Source organism: Mastomys coucha, unplaced genomic scaffold, assembly GCF_008632895.1.
Source record: "Mastomys coucha isolate ucsf_1 unplaced genomic scaffold, UCSF_Mcou_1 pScaffold23, whole genome shotgun sequence".
In the NCBI taxonomy this organism is placed as follows: Eukaryota; Metazoa; Chordata; class Mammalia; order Rodentia; family Muridae; genus Mastomys; species Mastomys coucha.
Window position 1 is genome coordinate 17,068,932 of NW_022196906.1, and position 18,241 is coordinate 17,087,172.

Consider the following 18,241-nt stretch of genomic DNA (forward strand, 5'->3'; position numbering starts at 1 on the left):
TCCTGTGTGGTTGCTAGGGTCCCTTGCTGTCGGAGGAGCCGTGAGGAGCACAGCTCTTCCTGTGTGGTGTCCAGCCATTGCAGGGCTATGCTTCTACTCTTCCAGATTTCAGAAATTACTATTGCAGAGCTACTGGCTTCCTTCTTCCTCAAACGCAGCCACGTTTTGCTTGTACGTATGTACTATGAGAGAGTGCTGGTCTCTGAACAGTGAGGTAGGAAAGTATTTTAAATGGAAATGTCATATTTATGCATTTTTCCAGTTGCACATTGAATTTCCTTAAGATTTGAAAATAAAATGGATATCACAACTGCTTTCATTTTAAATGAGAAAACACTTCACTGATCAGTGTAGAAAGATGTAGGTAAAGGACAATAAACCGTAGGTGCCATGGCAGAGTGTTCCACACATTGATCAGGTGACAAAGGAAGTGGATCTTGGCTTTCTTCTCTCCCCCACCCTTTCACAATGACTGGGCAATACTTTAGTGACCCATCTGGATGCTCTAATGGCCTCCCCAACATGTGTGAAAACATTGTGATTGGAGATGGTAACAAAATAGTGAGGAGCTTTTTCAAAGTTTCCATGTTTATGTTCTTACTGGGTGTGTTTCCCTCCAAGTGCTACAGGTTAAGAACTTAATGTGTTAGAAAAACAGATGTAATGCACACAAGTGTGAGAGCTCTTGTTTCCTTGGGTCGGCAGAACTCCGAGTCCCGAAGTGATGAGTTTACGGTGCTTTCTTGCTGTATTAGAGTTGTGTGGATCCCTGCTCCTTCCCCTGAGTTTCATTGTTTCAGAAATGATTAAAAATCTTGATGACCAGTCAACCATGCTGCTACCTATAGCCTACATACAGCAGGGTGCCATAATGTACCAATACAGTATAGAGATAATTTTGCCAACAATTAATTGGGAGAACTTGCTTTATGAAGCCCTGTTTACAGACTGACATCTGGAGAAATTCTTAGCCTGGATCCCATCCAATCTGTAGGATTTATGGACTGTGCTTGCTTTTTTTTGTATGTAAGGCTTCTTTTTTTTTCTTCTTTGTATACTCTGTTTACACAATCATCAATGGATGGAAATAGCTGTGTTCCTGCAATTCCTTAATGCTTTCCACCAAGTTGGCCTATATTCTAACCAGTGGTCCAGCTCCAACACTTGGGCACCTAATGTTATTAAAGTTGTGGAATATCTTAATGCCAGGAGCACCCTGCTCTCTTAAATCCAGACTCTGACTGGAGCCCATATACCCTGAGGGACTGAGTGTTCAGCCTTTATGGGGGTTTTAAAACTTGTTGAGACACATGCTAGACCTCTTAAAATATAGTAGGCTCCCTTTTATTCACACGCTTGGTCTCCGCTGTGAGGTGTGAAATGGAAATATTTTTAAGCATTGGGTACATGCATAGTCTTGAATGTGTTTTAAGTTCTCACTGTGTGGGGGGATCAAAGTTGGTTATTAAGCAACAGAATGGAGCTGCACACATTCCACAGAGCTTTATACGGGGCACACTCACCAGTGACCTTCCCATGCCTCTCCATGGCTAATGATGATTTTTCTCCATAGCTTACTGCTGGGCTTTTTCCAATACGATCCGTGTGGTTTCTCCAATGACAGGAAGAAAACAAAGTTGTAGAGTGAGTTCACAGGGAACAGAGAAGTAAAATACAGCATTGAATTGGAGACCCAAGACTGTACAGAGGACATTTCCTTTCTGCCTTGCTGAGTTTTAAAGCTGTATAATGGTGCCAAGTTAATGTTTCCACATTATGCACAGTAGTGGGTAATGTGAGAATGGAGGTGAGAGACTGGTATATGTCCTCCAGTAACAGTATTGGTCTGGGCATGGTGGTACATGCCTGTAACCCTAGCACCTAGAAGATTGAGGCAGGGGGATGGAGAGTTCAAGGATACCCTGGGCAACATAGTGAGATTCTATCTCAAAAGTAAAAAACAAAAAGAGTAGGAACCATGTTATATTTTAGTAAACTGAGTACCCATGTGTGCTGGAAAAGCATGAAGGAGAAGGAGAATAACTACACGTCCCAGGACACAGTCTCTAAGACAAGCTTTGACAAGGTCTGTGCCCATTATCCTTATTAACCTGCTCCTGAACGTGAGCATGTGAAGGTTTTTCTGGAAAGCAGCCTCAGTGAACACCTTTGAAAACCCAAGTTCACATGGTAGCAGCTTCCCAAATTGGCCTGGGAACAGAACAAGAACATGCATGCACATGCACACATGCATGCATACATGTATTCATGGGCCAAAAGCATTCCAATAATCAGAGTGATATGAGTCATGGTGTGCTCTTAAGGTAGTACTGAGTCCCAGTTAGGGACAGACTGGGCCCATGGGTGTGCAGTGGGGGGCTCGGAGGAGGAGTGTTATAGGAGAGTTAGTCAGGACCCCCCTCACTTTCTCTCCAGAGCCTTCCACCCCCTCCTGTATTGCACCCTTGTTATGCTCTTGTCTGTGTTTATCCACACTTCTTTCTACTGGCTCTCTATTCTGGTATAAATCTCCTACCCCTCATCTATTTTATATGTTTTAATATTTTGTCATCCATCCCTTCAGAAAGTCACCTCGGTCGTCTTACGTAGAAGCATATATTGTGAAAAATGACATCCCTCGCTGATTTTCCTTTCCTCCATCTACCTTCTCTCCAGTACTACCCTGTCTCCCATTCTCCTATTTTGCTAAAATATTTCTAAATGCTCAAACTAAGCTGCTCTTCAAGTATAAAGCAGGATACATTCATACATACTTCCCCCCCCCTCTGGCTAGAAAAATCATATTTGTTTTGATTTAACTAGTAAAATGACCAAGCAGAGAATTATCAGCAAAGCCTGTCTGTATACAGAAGTTGCCCCATCCCGAGATCTGCAGTGGCCATGAAAATGTACAGTAATGAGCTCACAGAGTGGTGGACACAGGTGCAAATGAGATGCAAGTTCATGATTCTGAAATTTATTCTCTGTATGCTCTCTCTCTCTCTCTCTCTCTCTCTCTCTCTCTCTTCCTCTTCCTCTTTATTAAGTTAAAGTTAACGTTCCCCCTTTCACTTCCAGGAAGTCCTTTGCAGCTTCTGCCTGCCATATCCAAGTGACAGAGTCATTCTGCTTGAGCTTGGGGTTCCTCATCAAGAATAGTCAGTGTTAAGCCAAATACATTACACTACTGCCCTGATTGGTCTTATAATGAAGATGAGCCCCTGGGGCCTGACAGGGCAGGCACAAACAAATGTGGTCGCCATCCAGAATACACTGGGCACAGGGATGGGTCACATGCTGAGCTGGAAGGGGTGTGTTAGATCTGGGTATTGTAGGATTTTGTTGTGCTCTCCATTCCTGTGCACAACTGAAATGTTTTTACTTGAAATTTTCCATTTAATATTTTTGGATTATGGTTGATCATGTACAACTAAAGCAATTGAGTGTAAAACCGTGGATGGGGGTCCCCACAGTGCATGAGTGCACAGGTATGAACATGCAGAAAGAGAGGAGAGAAGATGGAGAGGAAAGGGGAGGAAAGAAGGAGGAAGTGAGGGAAAGAGGATCAAGTTTTAAGGTGAATGCCCTCAGAGAGAGTCCCTGAGGGAAGTGCTTCCTATTTAAGAGTGTGGTTCTTGGCACACCCCTCACCCCCATGAATTATAAAACTATGAAGTAAAGTTTGAATAACATAAAATTAACATTAAAAAGACCCAGACTTTCTTAACCAAGTATATCTTAATCAAAAGAAAAGAGTCCCTGGAATGTATTTTCAAGTTTTTTTATGTTTTAACTCTTAGTGGCAGTTCAGGCCATGAGAACTGGATTTTGGTTGTCCTGTGGAGAAAGGGGCCCATGGCCATATGATTTGTGATTATCTGCCTGTTTGATTTTTCTTAAACACATGAAGAATAAAGAAGAAATGATTCTCCCCTCTCCAATCCAGAGTCTTTACATACACCCCAGGGAGAGGTTGGCAGCTTTTCTGTATTGTTTTCTGTATTATTAATTAGAATGTACATATCCAGGGAGACCCAGTTCTGGAAAAGAGGCGTCCCTTTGAATGCTCTGATGGCACTGGCTATTCTCCCTGAGCTTCTTTCTTGGGGTCTCCTAAGTGAGGTTGCTAGAACTTAAAACTAAAGTTCTTTGACTCCAGAAAAGTATGCTGAGAAGATTAATTTAAAAAAAAAAAAAGTGCTGTGTACTGAAGAAGGTGCTGGGGAAGCCTGACCTGGGGGAGCCGCCAGTTTTCTGTGATCTGTGCCTGTCCCAGGTCCTGCTGAGTCCGCTCCATGATGCAGACCTTCATATTGCACCTCCTGCCCTGGGCTTTGCTTCCTTCCCCTCTGGGGCCACTCCCTTCACTACCTATTTGGTTTCACCTTTGAAAGCAGATGAAACACCCAGAGGCTATATTACTATAGCAAATTTATGAAAGAACTCACCCTTAGTATTTCCACAGTCTCAACATAAGGAAAACACCAGACAAAACACCAGTAGAAAGGCAGATAGACTGGAGGTAGAATCAAGTGTTAGAAGTAGGTGGATAATGGAGGGACACAGACAGCAGGTTGAGCATGAATACAGTGGAGAAGCCAGTTGCCTGGATTACCACCCAACAGTATAGCCAATCAATAGATCTCAAAACCATCAAGGCCATCAAAACAGGAAACCTGGAAAGTTGTCACAGCTAAGGAGAGCCAAGAAGACAGAACCACCAATATCATTGGTGTTTTGGACATTATATAGAACGGAAGGAAATCTCAATAAAACATGGACTTTTGTCAATGGGAACACAGCAGCATTAGCTCATTACTGTAAAACCACACCACACACTAATGAGTGACTCAGGGAAATTACAGAGAATGTATGGGAGCTCTGTACAAGTACTGAATCTCTTTCTATATATAGCTAAAACTATTGCAAGAAGCAAAGTCTATTAAGAGAGAAGTTTATACTATATATACAACAGCATGGTTTTACAGTAGAGCAATGATGCTTTGAAATTACAGTGGTAACTATGTGTTAGTGGTAATGCTCTAAGGTAAGGCCACCTAGCTGTGTAATAAATGCCTGTAGGTAGCAAGCCTGGGAATTACGATGTGCAGAGCACCATTCTATTAGCCTTGTTAGGTCAGGAATGGTAAACTATTGCCTGTGGGCCAAACTTGGGCCACCACCTGCCTTAGTAAATAAATCTTTGTCGGAACCTAGCCAGCACACGTTCACATGTACACATGGAAATTGGCTCCTTTGTCACAACAGTGGCAGTAGAGACCAGATGGTCTGTAAATCCCAAACAGTATTTACCATCTGGTCAAGCTCCTGGGTTAGGCTGAGTCCAAACTAAAACATGAGACAGGCTAGCGGGGTCACCAGGGTTCTCTTGGGGCGCAATCAGATGTTAGGAGGAGATGGATGAAAAGGGATAGAGAGAAGAGGCAGGTAGGACTTGAGTTGGGAGAGCTGCCTGGGATACTAACATTTGCAGAGACTATCCTGTTTTCTCTGGAACAGTGTCTTAGCTATAGGCTTCATCAGTCTATGTGAAATCTACCTTTCTGTCCCCCTTCCTAGGTATTTTATCTTGGCTCTTAATTCTATTATTTTGCTGTTCTAGCTGACCTGAAAATAAATCACCAGAAATAAATGCAGTATAGCTGTGCTACTGTTTTACACTACCAAATTCCAAATTTGCTGATTTCACATTTGTTGCTTAAAATTGGCCTTGATGATGATTATATTGCCTGTTATTAGTAAGTATCACTGTTTATAAATACTGAAGAACACAGACACATGTACACATACACACACACACACACACACACACACACATACACAGTTGGCCTTAATGATGATTATATTGCCTGTTATTAGTAAATATCTCTGTTTATATATACTGAAGAACACAGAAACACATACATACACACACACACATACACACGTATACACACACAGGCACAAACACACAATTGTCCTTGATTATGGCTTTGTATCATGAATGTGGGCAGACAGAAGACTCTGCTTCTGTTGGCTCCACTCATGCCAGCTACCCCACAGGCACCATAACACCGCTCACCTTGTAGTCTGGTTTTGGTTTTTGGTACTCTGGATGGCAGCCACATTTATTTCTGTCTGCTCTTCTATCATAACTTCTAACAATTGTCAACTGTGTGACATCACCCTGCAGAGAAAGCCTGAGCTCATTTGGTCAACCTCCTTTTTTAAAACAACAACAACAACAACAACAAAACAAAAAACCAAAATACAACACAAAACAAAAACTATTTGCTTGCTAACTTCCTTTTTAATATCTGTTAAACTGGACAACTGGTCAATCTCATTTATTTAAAAAAAAAATTTTTTTTTTTTAAAAAGATCTGATGGCAGACCTCCTATATTTGTTAAAGCAACAATTACAAATTAAAATATCCATCCACCTTTTGGCACATACTCATCCTTTAGTAAGTACTCATCTTTTAATAAAAAGGACAACTTGTCAACCTCCTTTAAAAAAAAAAAAGAAAGAAAAGAAAAGAAAAACTAAAACTCTGCTGGTCAGCCTCCTTTTATATCTGTTAAAGAGCTCATTAAAAATAAAACATTGGTCCAGCTTTACAACTTAGTCTTTAATAGGTTTTAAGCAGGACAACTGGTCAACCTCATGCACACGCACACACACACACACACACACACACACACACACACATACACACACACACGGGGGTGGTTGGGGGGGGAGTCTTGTTGATAACAGGCTTTCCTCTTGGTAAGGAGAAAGTCTGTCCATTTTACAATCTGCCTTTGAATATGGAAACAGATTTGAGAATCACTTGGAATCCCAGCAAAAATCCTCGTGTTCTTTTCAAATACAGGGGAATTGGTTGAGATTTTATCTAGAATTTTCAACCTAATTTTCTGAGCAGAAGAGTGTTTCTATGTGCATGTATTCAAGAATTACCAGTTTACAAATGCATAAGTGATCACATACAGAATCTACAGTACAACTATGAATGATGTGGTACTTTACAGTCTTATTTTTCTAAGCTCATTGATATAATTTCTAACTTAAAATCCTTTTTTATAATTCCTTTATTCTGATTGCTTACAACACATAATGCATATGTCATTTTTGAAATTTATTATATTTAAGTTTTCAGACTGGACCAGAAATTCTTCAGAGCAATGTAGCTTAGTTCTAATAAAACTCTGTGATGTCACAGCTACCTAAAATGGTATTCTCTCCTGAAAATGTATTCAGAGTTCTGCCTTCACATGCTAGAGTTCCTCAATGAGAACTCATCTTCTTAAAGATCTCAGTAGAAAGTAGAAGTAGATCTCCCATCACTGTGGAAGGCAAAGTGGAAGCAAAACTTGGATGCCTGCATTGGTGAAGGAGAGATTTTCTGAACAATGTGGCAACTTGGAAGTAGGATGTATGTGAAGAGGTATGGATGAGTGGGTGAAGTGGGAGAAGCCTGTGCTGTTGCCAAAAGGAGTCCCTGGCTGTTGGGGGTCTAAGATAACTAAGATTTTGGCATGTTCTAGAGTTCTGTTATTAATGTCCCAATTCTATGCATCCTGTTAGTTACGGTTGACCATGTCTTGTAAGTGGCACTGCTTATAGTATGGCTGGACACTAGCATCTGGTTTTAGACTTTCTGTCCCAAACTGAGAAAAAAAGATGTTGAAAATATGTAGCAGTTGACAAGAGACTTTGCAAATGTTGAGTCTAATTCTTAAAAATAAAAGCTGGCATTATTTTTCCTTTCATTTTTCAGTAATTTTTTTATTAGATGTTTTCTTTATTTATAATATCTCCTTTCCCAGGTTCCCCTCCAAAAGAAAAAGAAAAACTAAAACAATCCCCTGTTCCCTCCCCTGCCCACCCCCCCACCGTCTCCCACTTCCTTGCCCTGGCATTCCCCTACACTGGGGCATAGAACCTTCACAGGGCCAAGGTCCTCTCCTCCCATTGATGACTGACTTGGCCATCTTCTGCTATACACATGCTGCTGGAGCCATGAGTCCCCCCATGTGTACTCTTTGCTTGGAGTTTTAGTCCCTGGGAGCTCTGAGGGTACTAGTTAGTTCATATTGTTGCTCGTGCTAAGAGGCTGCAAACCCTTCAGCTCCTTGGGTTCTTTCTCTAGCCCCTCTAGTAATTTTTTTAAACATATTTTAAATTACATTTTTTCAAAAGTATTGGACTAAGCCAGGAGTGGTGGCTTAATTTCAAAACTTGAGAGACAGAGGCAGAAGGAGGCAAACTCAAATCTTTGCGTTTGAGGCTAGTCTGGTCTACAAAGCAAATTCCAGGACAGCAAGGACTACATAAAGAAACTCTGTCTCAAAAAAAAAAAATAACAAAACAAAACAAAAAAGATTTTTAAAAGTATTAGTTTGATAGGAAACTTGAAAAGTCTTTTTGAGAAATGCTGATACAGTTGAGATCTAGGCTTCAACTGTATAGATTTTTCTGTCTGACTTTTGGCAAATGATATAATCTCTCAATTTCACTTCATAAATTAAGATTTTCCAACAAGGTTGGCAGTTCACTGCAATGTCAAGGCAGGATGAGAGAAATATCAACTTCTTAAATAGCAAGATTTAAAAATTCAATCTTGTTATTGCCTACCTGTTCCATTCCTTCCCCGCTTCAAAGGCACATAAACAGGGCTCCAAAATAAGGGCAAAGTGGCTGCTCCAGCCTATAGCAGAGTCCAGTTCCAGGACTCTGGTAGAAGCTGGCACTCTGTTGCTCAGTGCTTCCAGTGTCCCATGTCCTGTCCTCTAGGCCTTAGCACTTAGCCTTGGACTGTTGCTGCTTCTGGCCAGTTACAACTGAGTCTTTCCTTCCGATCATTGCCCCACCCCTGCCCTGAGTATGGCTCTCAGATCCATTACCTCATTGAGCCTGGGTATGGAAAGACCAAAGCCAAAAAGGGAAAATACAGATAACATATGATGGGGGTCCATCCTGATAAACCTGTTGAAGTTGAAAATGTCATAACTAGATATTTAAGCTACTTAACCTCCCAAGACTCAGAGCTCAGCAACATGGTGCACTGTCTCTGATATTTTCTCTTGGGATGGGGTGGTTGACTCGAATCTGAAGCTTGCTGCTACTGTTGGGCATCAAGACCAGATGATGCTGTATATACCCCAGTCTAGACAGAGAACAAAGTCAGAATTCTAAGTGGGGCTGGCAAGATGGCTCAGCAGGTTACTTGATTCATGATGAATCCATGAATCAAGCCTGACAACATGGATTCAACCCTGGAACCTGCATGTTGGCCAGAGACTTCCACATGTTGCTTGTCCTAGTACACACGCTGCACTCCACCACACACATAAAATAAATAGGTTTGTAACTCTAAAATTCTATATACAGTTTCTGCTGAATACTCATTGATTTTTGTACCATCATAAGTTGATGTCTTTATTACTAAGTTCCTTCTGTTTCAACCCCATTCCAAATTTCCTTTACTGAAGAAGGTAAAAATATGGCCTGGGGGTTAGGGGTGGGGTAGAGAAAATGGCCTGAGGAAACTTTGGATAAGAGATGATTGGAGAATCATCAGAAAAGGGTAAATTGCTATTGATGTAGTTAACATTAGTTAATAGTGGCATGAAAAAGAGCTCTTTTCAGCAGGGTTGTTTGATGATAGAATGAACTAGCATATTGCGTTGCACAGAGTACCCAGTATATATTAGGTCCACAGGACTGGTGAGTTCTTACCCTCCTGGAGTTCCTTGCCTGGTCATGGGTCAGGAATCCCCAATTCCTGCTGAACCTGCCAGTTTGATGGCTCCTGTCACACAAGCTGTTTGTGTCTGGGTAATTCCCCCCAGCTCTGTTTTTTTTTTTTCCTTTTTCATGGAATGGGCTCTAAGCCAAGGGTATTTCAGTTGGCATCGATGGGATCCAGGCTTCACTTCCATGGATAAGCTTCAGAGGGTCTGCTAGTTTGAAAGTTTTATGTCTTATTTTTCTCTTTTTATTGCTTACTTTTAATGTCTTAACAAATATATATATGTATGTGTATGTATATATATATGTATATATATATACATATAGGTACATAATATATATGTATGTGTATATATATAGATATATACATATATGTACATACACACACACACACACACACACACACACACACACACATATACATACAGAATCTCCTAGCAAAAATCTCACCAGATAAACTCATCTGTCTTTTACAACATTGGGGTTGAATTTGGTTTGGGATTTGGTCTTGGGATTCTGAATTTGTAACCCGATCCTGGGTTCCTTCTGGTGCTGGTAAGATGGTAAGATGGCCTCATTTACACTAGTGAGACCAGGAGGGTGTCTGACTTTCTGTGTTTATCTTACATGGCCTAGTAGCTTCACTGAGCCTGCCATTTTCCTTTTGCAAGTTATCTGGTCCACAGAGTCAGCTGCCCCACATGGAACCCTTATTACTGTAAATGTTTCTATTCCCTGGCAGCGGAGTGTCTATCTTGACCTCTGCATGCCCACCTCCATTAACTGTGGATGAGCAATTGCATACCAGGTGATTACCATCCCCTTTAGCAGCCAGACATGGAGCCCTTCATTCTTACAGATGAGAGTGGCCATTCTTACTTCAAAGTTCCATTTTGAGGATTTGATTTTTATAACTACTTCCAGTATCATTTAGTTTTATAATAAAATAGGGCCTAAGGCAAGGAGAGATTCAGGACTTGGTTGGGTAGTCTGGCTACACGGAGGTACAAATGATTTGTATTGTTAGAACAAGTGACTGGTCAGTCCCTTGGTGTGTCTGGTCGGAAAATGGGAAGTTCTAAGGGATCAAGAGGAACTATACACAGTCACTGCCCATTTCAGCATCAGGAGGGCAGAGCATTGGGCATAAAAGAGGTGATGTTGGTGGTGGTTTATCTGTAGCTATTGACTTTCCCTTTTGTGCCCATGTGACAAAGAACCAGGATACTTATTATGTTCTCAGCTGTAGCTTTGTCTCATAGTGAGTGAGCCAGAAGCCAAGGTGGGCAGTATCTCATCCATGGAAACCCGTGTCTCTCATGCACACAGAAAATATGCAGTTTCCTACCTACTGGAGGCGTGGCTCTACCACACTCCTGCAGTTTGCTTGTTTGTGAAAGTAGCTGCATGAGTGTCACTCTCGGCCCCTCTTTCTTCTGACCTTGTCTGTCATGGGGATGGAGAAATCACTGATTTGTGAGTCTACAGTAGAGACTGGACTTTGCCTCTTTCTGTGGGGACAGTGGTCCGTCAATGGGGACTAAGTGTAACCAGCATGCCTGCTCTTCCGTGACACTGGTATTACTAGTGCCCCAAGCCCTGCTCAGTACTGTCACTTGCTTTGCTTTTTCCACCTAAGTTAGAGGGAGTAAACAAGAAAGAAGGGTTATCCTGTAGGCTTCCTCAAAGGCCAACCAGTGTAGACATATGTGACCTTGGCAATTTACTGAATCTCATGAGACCTATGTTTTCTTACCCTTAAAGTGAGAATATCTACTCCTGGTATGATGTGCAGAGATTAACAGTTAATACATGTGGAGCTTTAATCACCTAAAAAGTGCATAATAATAATGATTCCTCTCATTAGCTTTGGAAAGAGACTAAAAATCGAGCCTAGTTCTCCTTACAGGTGGGGCTTTGCTATTTGCAGACAGAACTGAGCCAGTTCAGCCCCACCCACTGACGGGAAATCTTAGGGTACCCAGGGAACCTCTCATTTTATGAACTTGGAAACTCCTCTCTCTCCTGTTTCCCTCACCTATTTATTTCTCAGTGAGGATACAGGGGTGTGGGTGGCGAAGTGCCTTTTCCATCAGAGCTGGATTTTGCCTCTGCCCTCTAAAGTGATGTGAAGGTGGCTGTTCATGCTGTCTTCTCAAAATGTCATGAGCTTCATAAAACTTTTCACACATAAAACCAAAGTTAAGCATCGAGGCTTTGGACTCAGTGTACGAAAGGACTCAAAATCACACCTCATTAAGGAGAAGAAAGGCTTCAGAAGAAAAGTGTATGTACGGTAAGCATGCGCTCATCCACCTCCAGGAAGCAGTAGCGAAGTGGACTGTGCTGCTGATGTGTCAGAAAGCACAGATGGTTTTGAGTTTCCCTCACAAGATTTTGATGAATATGGTGAAATGTTATAATCCAAGCTTTGAAAAACAGCTCATCCCCAAATCACTTTCATATTGAAATGTCCCACAAGGTGTTTCATGGCTTTTCTGTTGCGCTATGAAGTGGGGAATGTCTGTCCTAGAAGGTGTGGAATGCGGAGAAAATGAAGTCCAGAGAAGCCCCACCAGGGGCACGGCCATAGAACCCCAGCAGCCTTCCTCTGCACAGGAGTGGGTGCTCTTTCTCTTCCTGTGTGTACTCTCAGCATTTCATCATTTTTGATGGTCTGAATGGAAGAGAATTTCTGCAGAGAGGTTGCTATGCTATGAGTATTGTATTTGATGTAGGTTTGGTTATTTCTGACCAAACAAGGAAATCTGAAAGCTATTGCTGTTGTCACTGCCACCAACCTCAAATCCTGAGACTATGTCTTCAGTGTCAGAGAACTTTTCCGGTTCACTCTTGAAGATTGCTGTCACATCATACATTGTCATTTTGCAGTGTACTTCCAAGTCGTAGTCACTGTGTGGGAAGGTTTCCTTAGCGATTGCTTAAAATACTGTTTATATTTTTTCACATAGGTGGCTGTACTCCGATCCCAGAGTCAGACCTAGAGGAAAGGTCACTAGACGACTCCACAGAGCTGTTTACCAACCACAAGCACCTCATGGCTGAGCCCCCCGTGCCTGGTAAGGGGATGTCAGAAACAGTGACTCTGGTCTGCTTCTGTCATGTTGGAGAGCATTTTGCAAAACGACTTGTCTCTAACATCTAGGTCTTGGTATGGGCGCCTGGGCTGTTTCTCCATTTCTGTCAATATTCAGACCTATTTCTTCTTCCCCTCTCTGTTTCTCCTTCCCAGAAGTCTCAGCCCTCCAAGGAGTTTTGGAATAATCTGGAATAATGCTAGCGAGTTGGAAGGAAGATGCCCTTTCTGAGGCTGACCCTGTGCGGACCACTGTGCTCCCATCCCGGTGCTGTGCCAAGCCCATCCCTGAAGACGACTACGTGAAGGAGGGGCCAGGGTTGTTAGTTGTTAGGAGGGCTTGGGATGTCACAGACAGGTCAGCTGAAAGACAAGATTTGTCTTTTCTTCCCAGGAAGATGGTTGCTGCCTTTAGTCACGTTCGCTTATAGTCAGGATTTAGCAAGGTGACAAAGTTTGGGGACAGACTTTATAATACAGGGATCCAGATGTAAAATAATTTCATAGCCCATTTTTTCACAGGATTCTTATGTAGTAACTGTATCAAGTTTAATAAAGCATTGTATCGTCAAACAATAACTTGGTCTGAATTTATAACAAGGGTTGTGTGTATGATTTCTCTCTCTATTTTTTAAAAGAAACTGAAAAGTTTGCTATTCCACAGTAAGACTTGGATGTGGTTATTTAATAAGGAAAAGAAGTGCTTAGAGCTGTCACTGCATCTGCTCTATTGGGCTGATGAGGAAGAGGGTGATTTCCTAGTGGGAATGAGCACATTAAGTGTATGTAAGGAAGCTGGTATGTAAGGAAGCTGGTACGTGAACATCCTCTTTCAATCACCCTTGTGAGTGATGCCTTTTACACATTCAGGTAATAAAGAGATTCACACTTTATTATTATTGAAATAGATAATTTATATATAAGGAATTATAGATAAGGAGTCCCAGAGGCTTTATCTATTTTAGGTTTTGCCTAAGTAAGGATTCAGATGTAATTAGTTAGATGTGCCTTTGTTATTTTCGGAACACCTCATGCAGTGGTTTGAATGTGCTTGGCCCAGGGAGTGGCACTATTAGGAGGTGTGGCCTTGTTGGAGTAGGTGTGTCATTGTGGGCATGGGCTTGTCCTAGCTGCCTGGAAGCCAGTGTTCTCCTAGTGGCCTTCAGATGAAGATGTAGAACTCTTGAGCTCCTCCTGTACCAATCCTACCTGGATGCTGTCATGCTCCTGCTTTGATAATGGACTGAACCTCTGAACCTGTAAGCTAGCCCCAATTAAATGTCGTCCTTATTAGAGTTGCCTTGGTCATGGTGTCTGTTCACAGAAGTAAAACCTTAACTAAGACATCTCACAATCAAATCTAAAGGAAAAGTGAACTACAATTTGTTTTTTTCTTACTATGCGAAGCTTCAAGAAATGCAAATGCCGGGCCAGTGGTGGCACGCGCCTTTAATCCTAGCAGTTGGGAGGCAGAGGCAGGTGGATTTCTGAGTTCAGGGCCAGCCTGGTCTACAGAGTGAGTTCCAGGACAGCCAGAGCCATACAGAGAAACCCTGTCTCGAAAAACAAAAACAAAAACAAAACAAAACAAAAAATGCAAACAATGCCTTATTTGTTATTTATAGTGTCCTTTTGTAGGAGACACAATGGAAAATAAAACAGCCTTAATTGTCTAGCACAGGAGGGGGCAGCTTCTGGCCTGTGGTTAAGTTTCACCTAGCATAGGGACTGGAACAAAGACGCTATGGTGTCGGGTATGTCTTAGCACTCTGGTCAACTAGAACCTCACAAAACTGGAACCCTTTTTCAGAAAAGCAAACAAAAGAGTGTGTGAGCGGAAGGAATGTGTGTATGCACGCCTGTTTTGAATCTTCTGTTCTCTCTTGCTCTTTCTGTCTTTTCAGATAATAGCTCACATAAACCGAGCTGGCCTTAAAGTCACAATCATCTTGCCTCTAACTCCTGAGCACTGGGGTCACCACTCCTAGCCTTGGAAATTGTCCCGGTGTTACACCATTTTGACGTTTGGTTCCCATTGCTGTCTCTGTACCACACATGTCACTGTGTTCTTTCCTCTCCAGTCTTTCTCTTTCCCGTCATACTTGTCTCCTGTCTTTTTGTTTGTTGTGGAAATGTATGCACACACATGTGCATATGTGGGTATGCATGCCCGTGTACACGAGTGCAGAGTCTGATATCCTCCTCTGTCACTGTCTTTGAACCTGGGTTTTCATTTTTTGGGGGTAGATTAAAAATGAACAAATCCCAATGATCCTACTGTCTCTGCCCCTCTTAGACCTGGGATTCAGTTACCCCTTGTGGGGACACCTGAGGTCTGAGTTGCAGTCCTCCTGACTGTGGAGGGAGCACTAATGCATGAGCTGTCTCTTCAACCCTTACTTATATCTTTCTAATTAGCACCCCTTAGCTCACTGTCTCTCTTTTGACTTTGTCCATTCTTTTGCCTGGTCTCGCTTTTCTCTGCCTTCGCCCACCTCTACTTCCCAAAGCCTACATCCAGTGATGGGTGTGTGTGGAAGGGGACACACACACCTTTTTGGTTTGTGAGACAGGCTTTTAACTTTGTAACCCAAATTGGTCTTGAACTCACTCTTTATCCTCCTACCTCTACAGCTTAAATGTTGGGTTTGTACCATCACACCCAGCTTGGATCATGTGGTTTGATAAGTAACTATTTTTTTCCTCCATCAAATTCTTATGTCATTGTAGGGGGAGGAGCTGATAACTGAAATCTGGTTCCCTAATTGTTTCTTTTCTTTTCTTCTTTTTTTTTTTTTAAAGATTTCTTTATTTATTTTATGTATATGAGTACACTGTAGCTGTCTTCAGACACACCAGAAGAGGGCATCTGATCTCATTACACATGGTTGTGAGCCACCATGTGGTTGCTGGGACTTGAACTCAGGACCTCTGGAAGAGCAGTCAGTGCTGTTAACCATTGAGCTATCTCTCTAGCCCTGCCCCCCAATTGTTTCTTGATCATGTTAATAAAGATAACAGAAACCAATCAGAGTGCAGATAAAGAGGTAGGATTTTTCCAGGTCCCAGGAGGAAGAAGAGAGAGAGAGAGAGAGAGAGAGAGAGAGAGAGAGAGAGAGAGAGAGAGAGAGAGAGAGAGAGAGAGAGAGACGTAAAGGGCTTTTTGGCCAGGCTTTGGAGAGAGGAGGAGAAACCATGTAAAGTCTGGGGCCAACTAGAACTGGTGGTGGCTTCCACTACCATAAGAATTCTGATTAAGGATAGCTGATGAGTTTAGAGCAATAGATTCGGTGCCCAGAGGTTGTGTTATCTGGCTTGTTTTAAAATATTAAAGCTGTCTGGTATTTTCCATCCAAGGTGACTCTGGTGGACAGGAGAAAGGCCAGAGTGTTGGCAGTTGCTAGCCATTGGAGTTGGGAGTGGGGCCAGCTGCAGCATGTTTTTGGAGCTGAGAGCTTGGCCTTTGAGAAGGTGATAGTGTGGAGTTCTAAAAACAACACACGGCATCCCATTGCTCTCCCTTTTAATGACTTAAGTTTATTAATTATTTGAGAATGCATATTTTAATGCTATTCATTCCCCATTGCAACCCCAACTCTGGCCAAATCCACCCCCATCTCCTTACATCTACAGCTTTGCATTGCCCCCACCTTTTAAAAATAACCAGTCCTGTCCAAAACTTTCTGGTCATATACTCCTGAAGGTAGGCCCATCTACTAGATCATGGTTGATCTACCCGTGGCCACACCTTAAAGAAAACTGACTCTTCATCCTTGAGAAGCCATCAACTATCAGTAGCTCCTCAGTTAGGAGAGTGGCCTTGGGAGCTCCTTACTTCTCCAGACTAGAATGTTCACCGGCCTGCTCCTGTGCAAGTCCTGTGCAGGCAACCATGACTGCATAAGGTTATGAGAGTAATGCTCCTGTCATGCCTAGAAGATGCCCTTTCTGGTTCTCCATGACCTCTGGCTTTTATAATCTTCCTCCTTCTCTGTGCTGGTCCCTGAGTCCTAGGGATGACATCATATAGATGTCCCATTAGTGGCCAAGTGCTCTGTTGACACTTATTGTCAACACTTTGGCCAGTTGTGAGTTTCTGCATTAGTTGCCATCCACTGCACAAAGAAAGTTCTCTGAGGTCTGAATTAATCTATGGATAGTGGACATCTATGGGTAGTAGATTTAGAGGGCAGATTGATGCTATGTTCATTTAGCAGAATAATAGTAATCTGTTCAACCCTGGGGACTATGAACTCTCACCCATGGGTTCCTGGCCGGATTTATATACTAGACATGTAATTCTTCCTATGAAGAGAGCCTCAAATTCGATCAGAAAGTGAGTTTCCCTGTGGTCACTATTGTAGCTCACAGGGTACATAGCTGGGGAGGACTGTCGACCATGATTTTGGTTCCAATTCTAACTCATTGGTTCCTGCCTTGGTGTTCACTGTTCTCCATCTACTTCTTTGGAGTCTACTTGTTTTGTTTTGTTTTTTCTCTTACCATAGAGTTCATCAGGATACTTCTTTTAAGATACCTCTGCTTTTTAAAATACAAACACTTAAGAGTTATGAAGTTTGTTCTTGGCACTTCCTTCCTTTGTATCCCACAGGACTGTGTGTTTCAGTATCACTTATTAATATTTTTATATTAATTCCAGGGTACTCACATTTTCTTCCTTAGTTCTTTCACTCCTTTGTTCCTTTGTTCATTCCTTCCTTTCTTCCTTCATCACTAGAGAGTGCGCTGTTTAATATCCATGAGTTTAGATAGTTCTTTTTCCTGTTGATTTCTTATTTTGTTCCATTGTGGTTGGTTGGAATGTAGGTAATTGTTTATAAATTTTCCTATTTTTGTTGAGACTTGCTTTGTGTCCTGATATGTAGTCTATCTTGGTTATGTGGGGTCCTGAGAAGACCGTGTGATTTTTGGCATTTGTGTGTTTGTAGATGTCTGTCAGGTTCATTGTATTTAGTTCCAATGTTTAGCCAATTGTTTTGTGCAGGTGATCTGTCTAATGGTGATAATTGTGAATTGAGGTTACCCACTATGGCTCTGCTGGGAGTTAATCTGTGATTTTAAGTCTAGTAGTGTTTATTTTATAAATTTTGATGGGCTGATATTTGGTACATAGATATCTTCTTGTTGGGGTGATCCCTTGATCAGTATTAAATAGCCCCCTTTATCTCATTTGACAAGAACTGACTTGAAGTAGTATATTTTATAAGGTATTAGGATAGCAATACCTCCTTATCTCCTGGTTCTGTTTGTTTGGAATACATTTTTCTACCCCTTTATCCTTTTAACCTTAGGCTGGGGCAGTAAGATGTGTCTTTTGGAGGCAGCAACAGGAAGGGTTCTGTGTTCTAATCCAGTTTGCTGGTCTG

The 18,241-nt window shown here is 42.0% G+C and overlaps 1 protein-coding gene across 12 annotated transcripts in view; it reads left to right on the plus strand.

Annotated features, from left to right (window-relative positions):
• The window catches only part of Bbs9 (Bardet-Biedl syndrome 9), a 409,213-nt gene extending 395,783 nt beyond the window's left edge, over nucleotides 1-13,430 (plus strand). For all 12 annotated transcript variants that reach the window (XM_031345633.1, XM_031345628.1, XM_031345629.1 and 9 more), the window contains 2 exons: nucleotides 12,730-12,837; nucleotides 13,011-13,430. In XM_031345633.1, the coding sequence (XP_031201493.1) occupies nucleotides 12,730-12,837; nucleotides 13,011-13,042 (140 nt within the window). In that variant the 3' untranslated portion in view covers nucleotides 13,043-13,430. The remainder of the gene's footprint in view (nucleotides 1-12,729; nucleotides 12,838-13,010) is intronic.
• The last annotated feature ends 4,811 nt before the right edge of the window (nucleotides 13,431-18,241 follow it).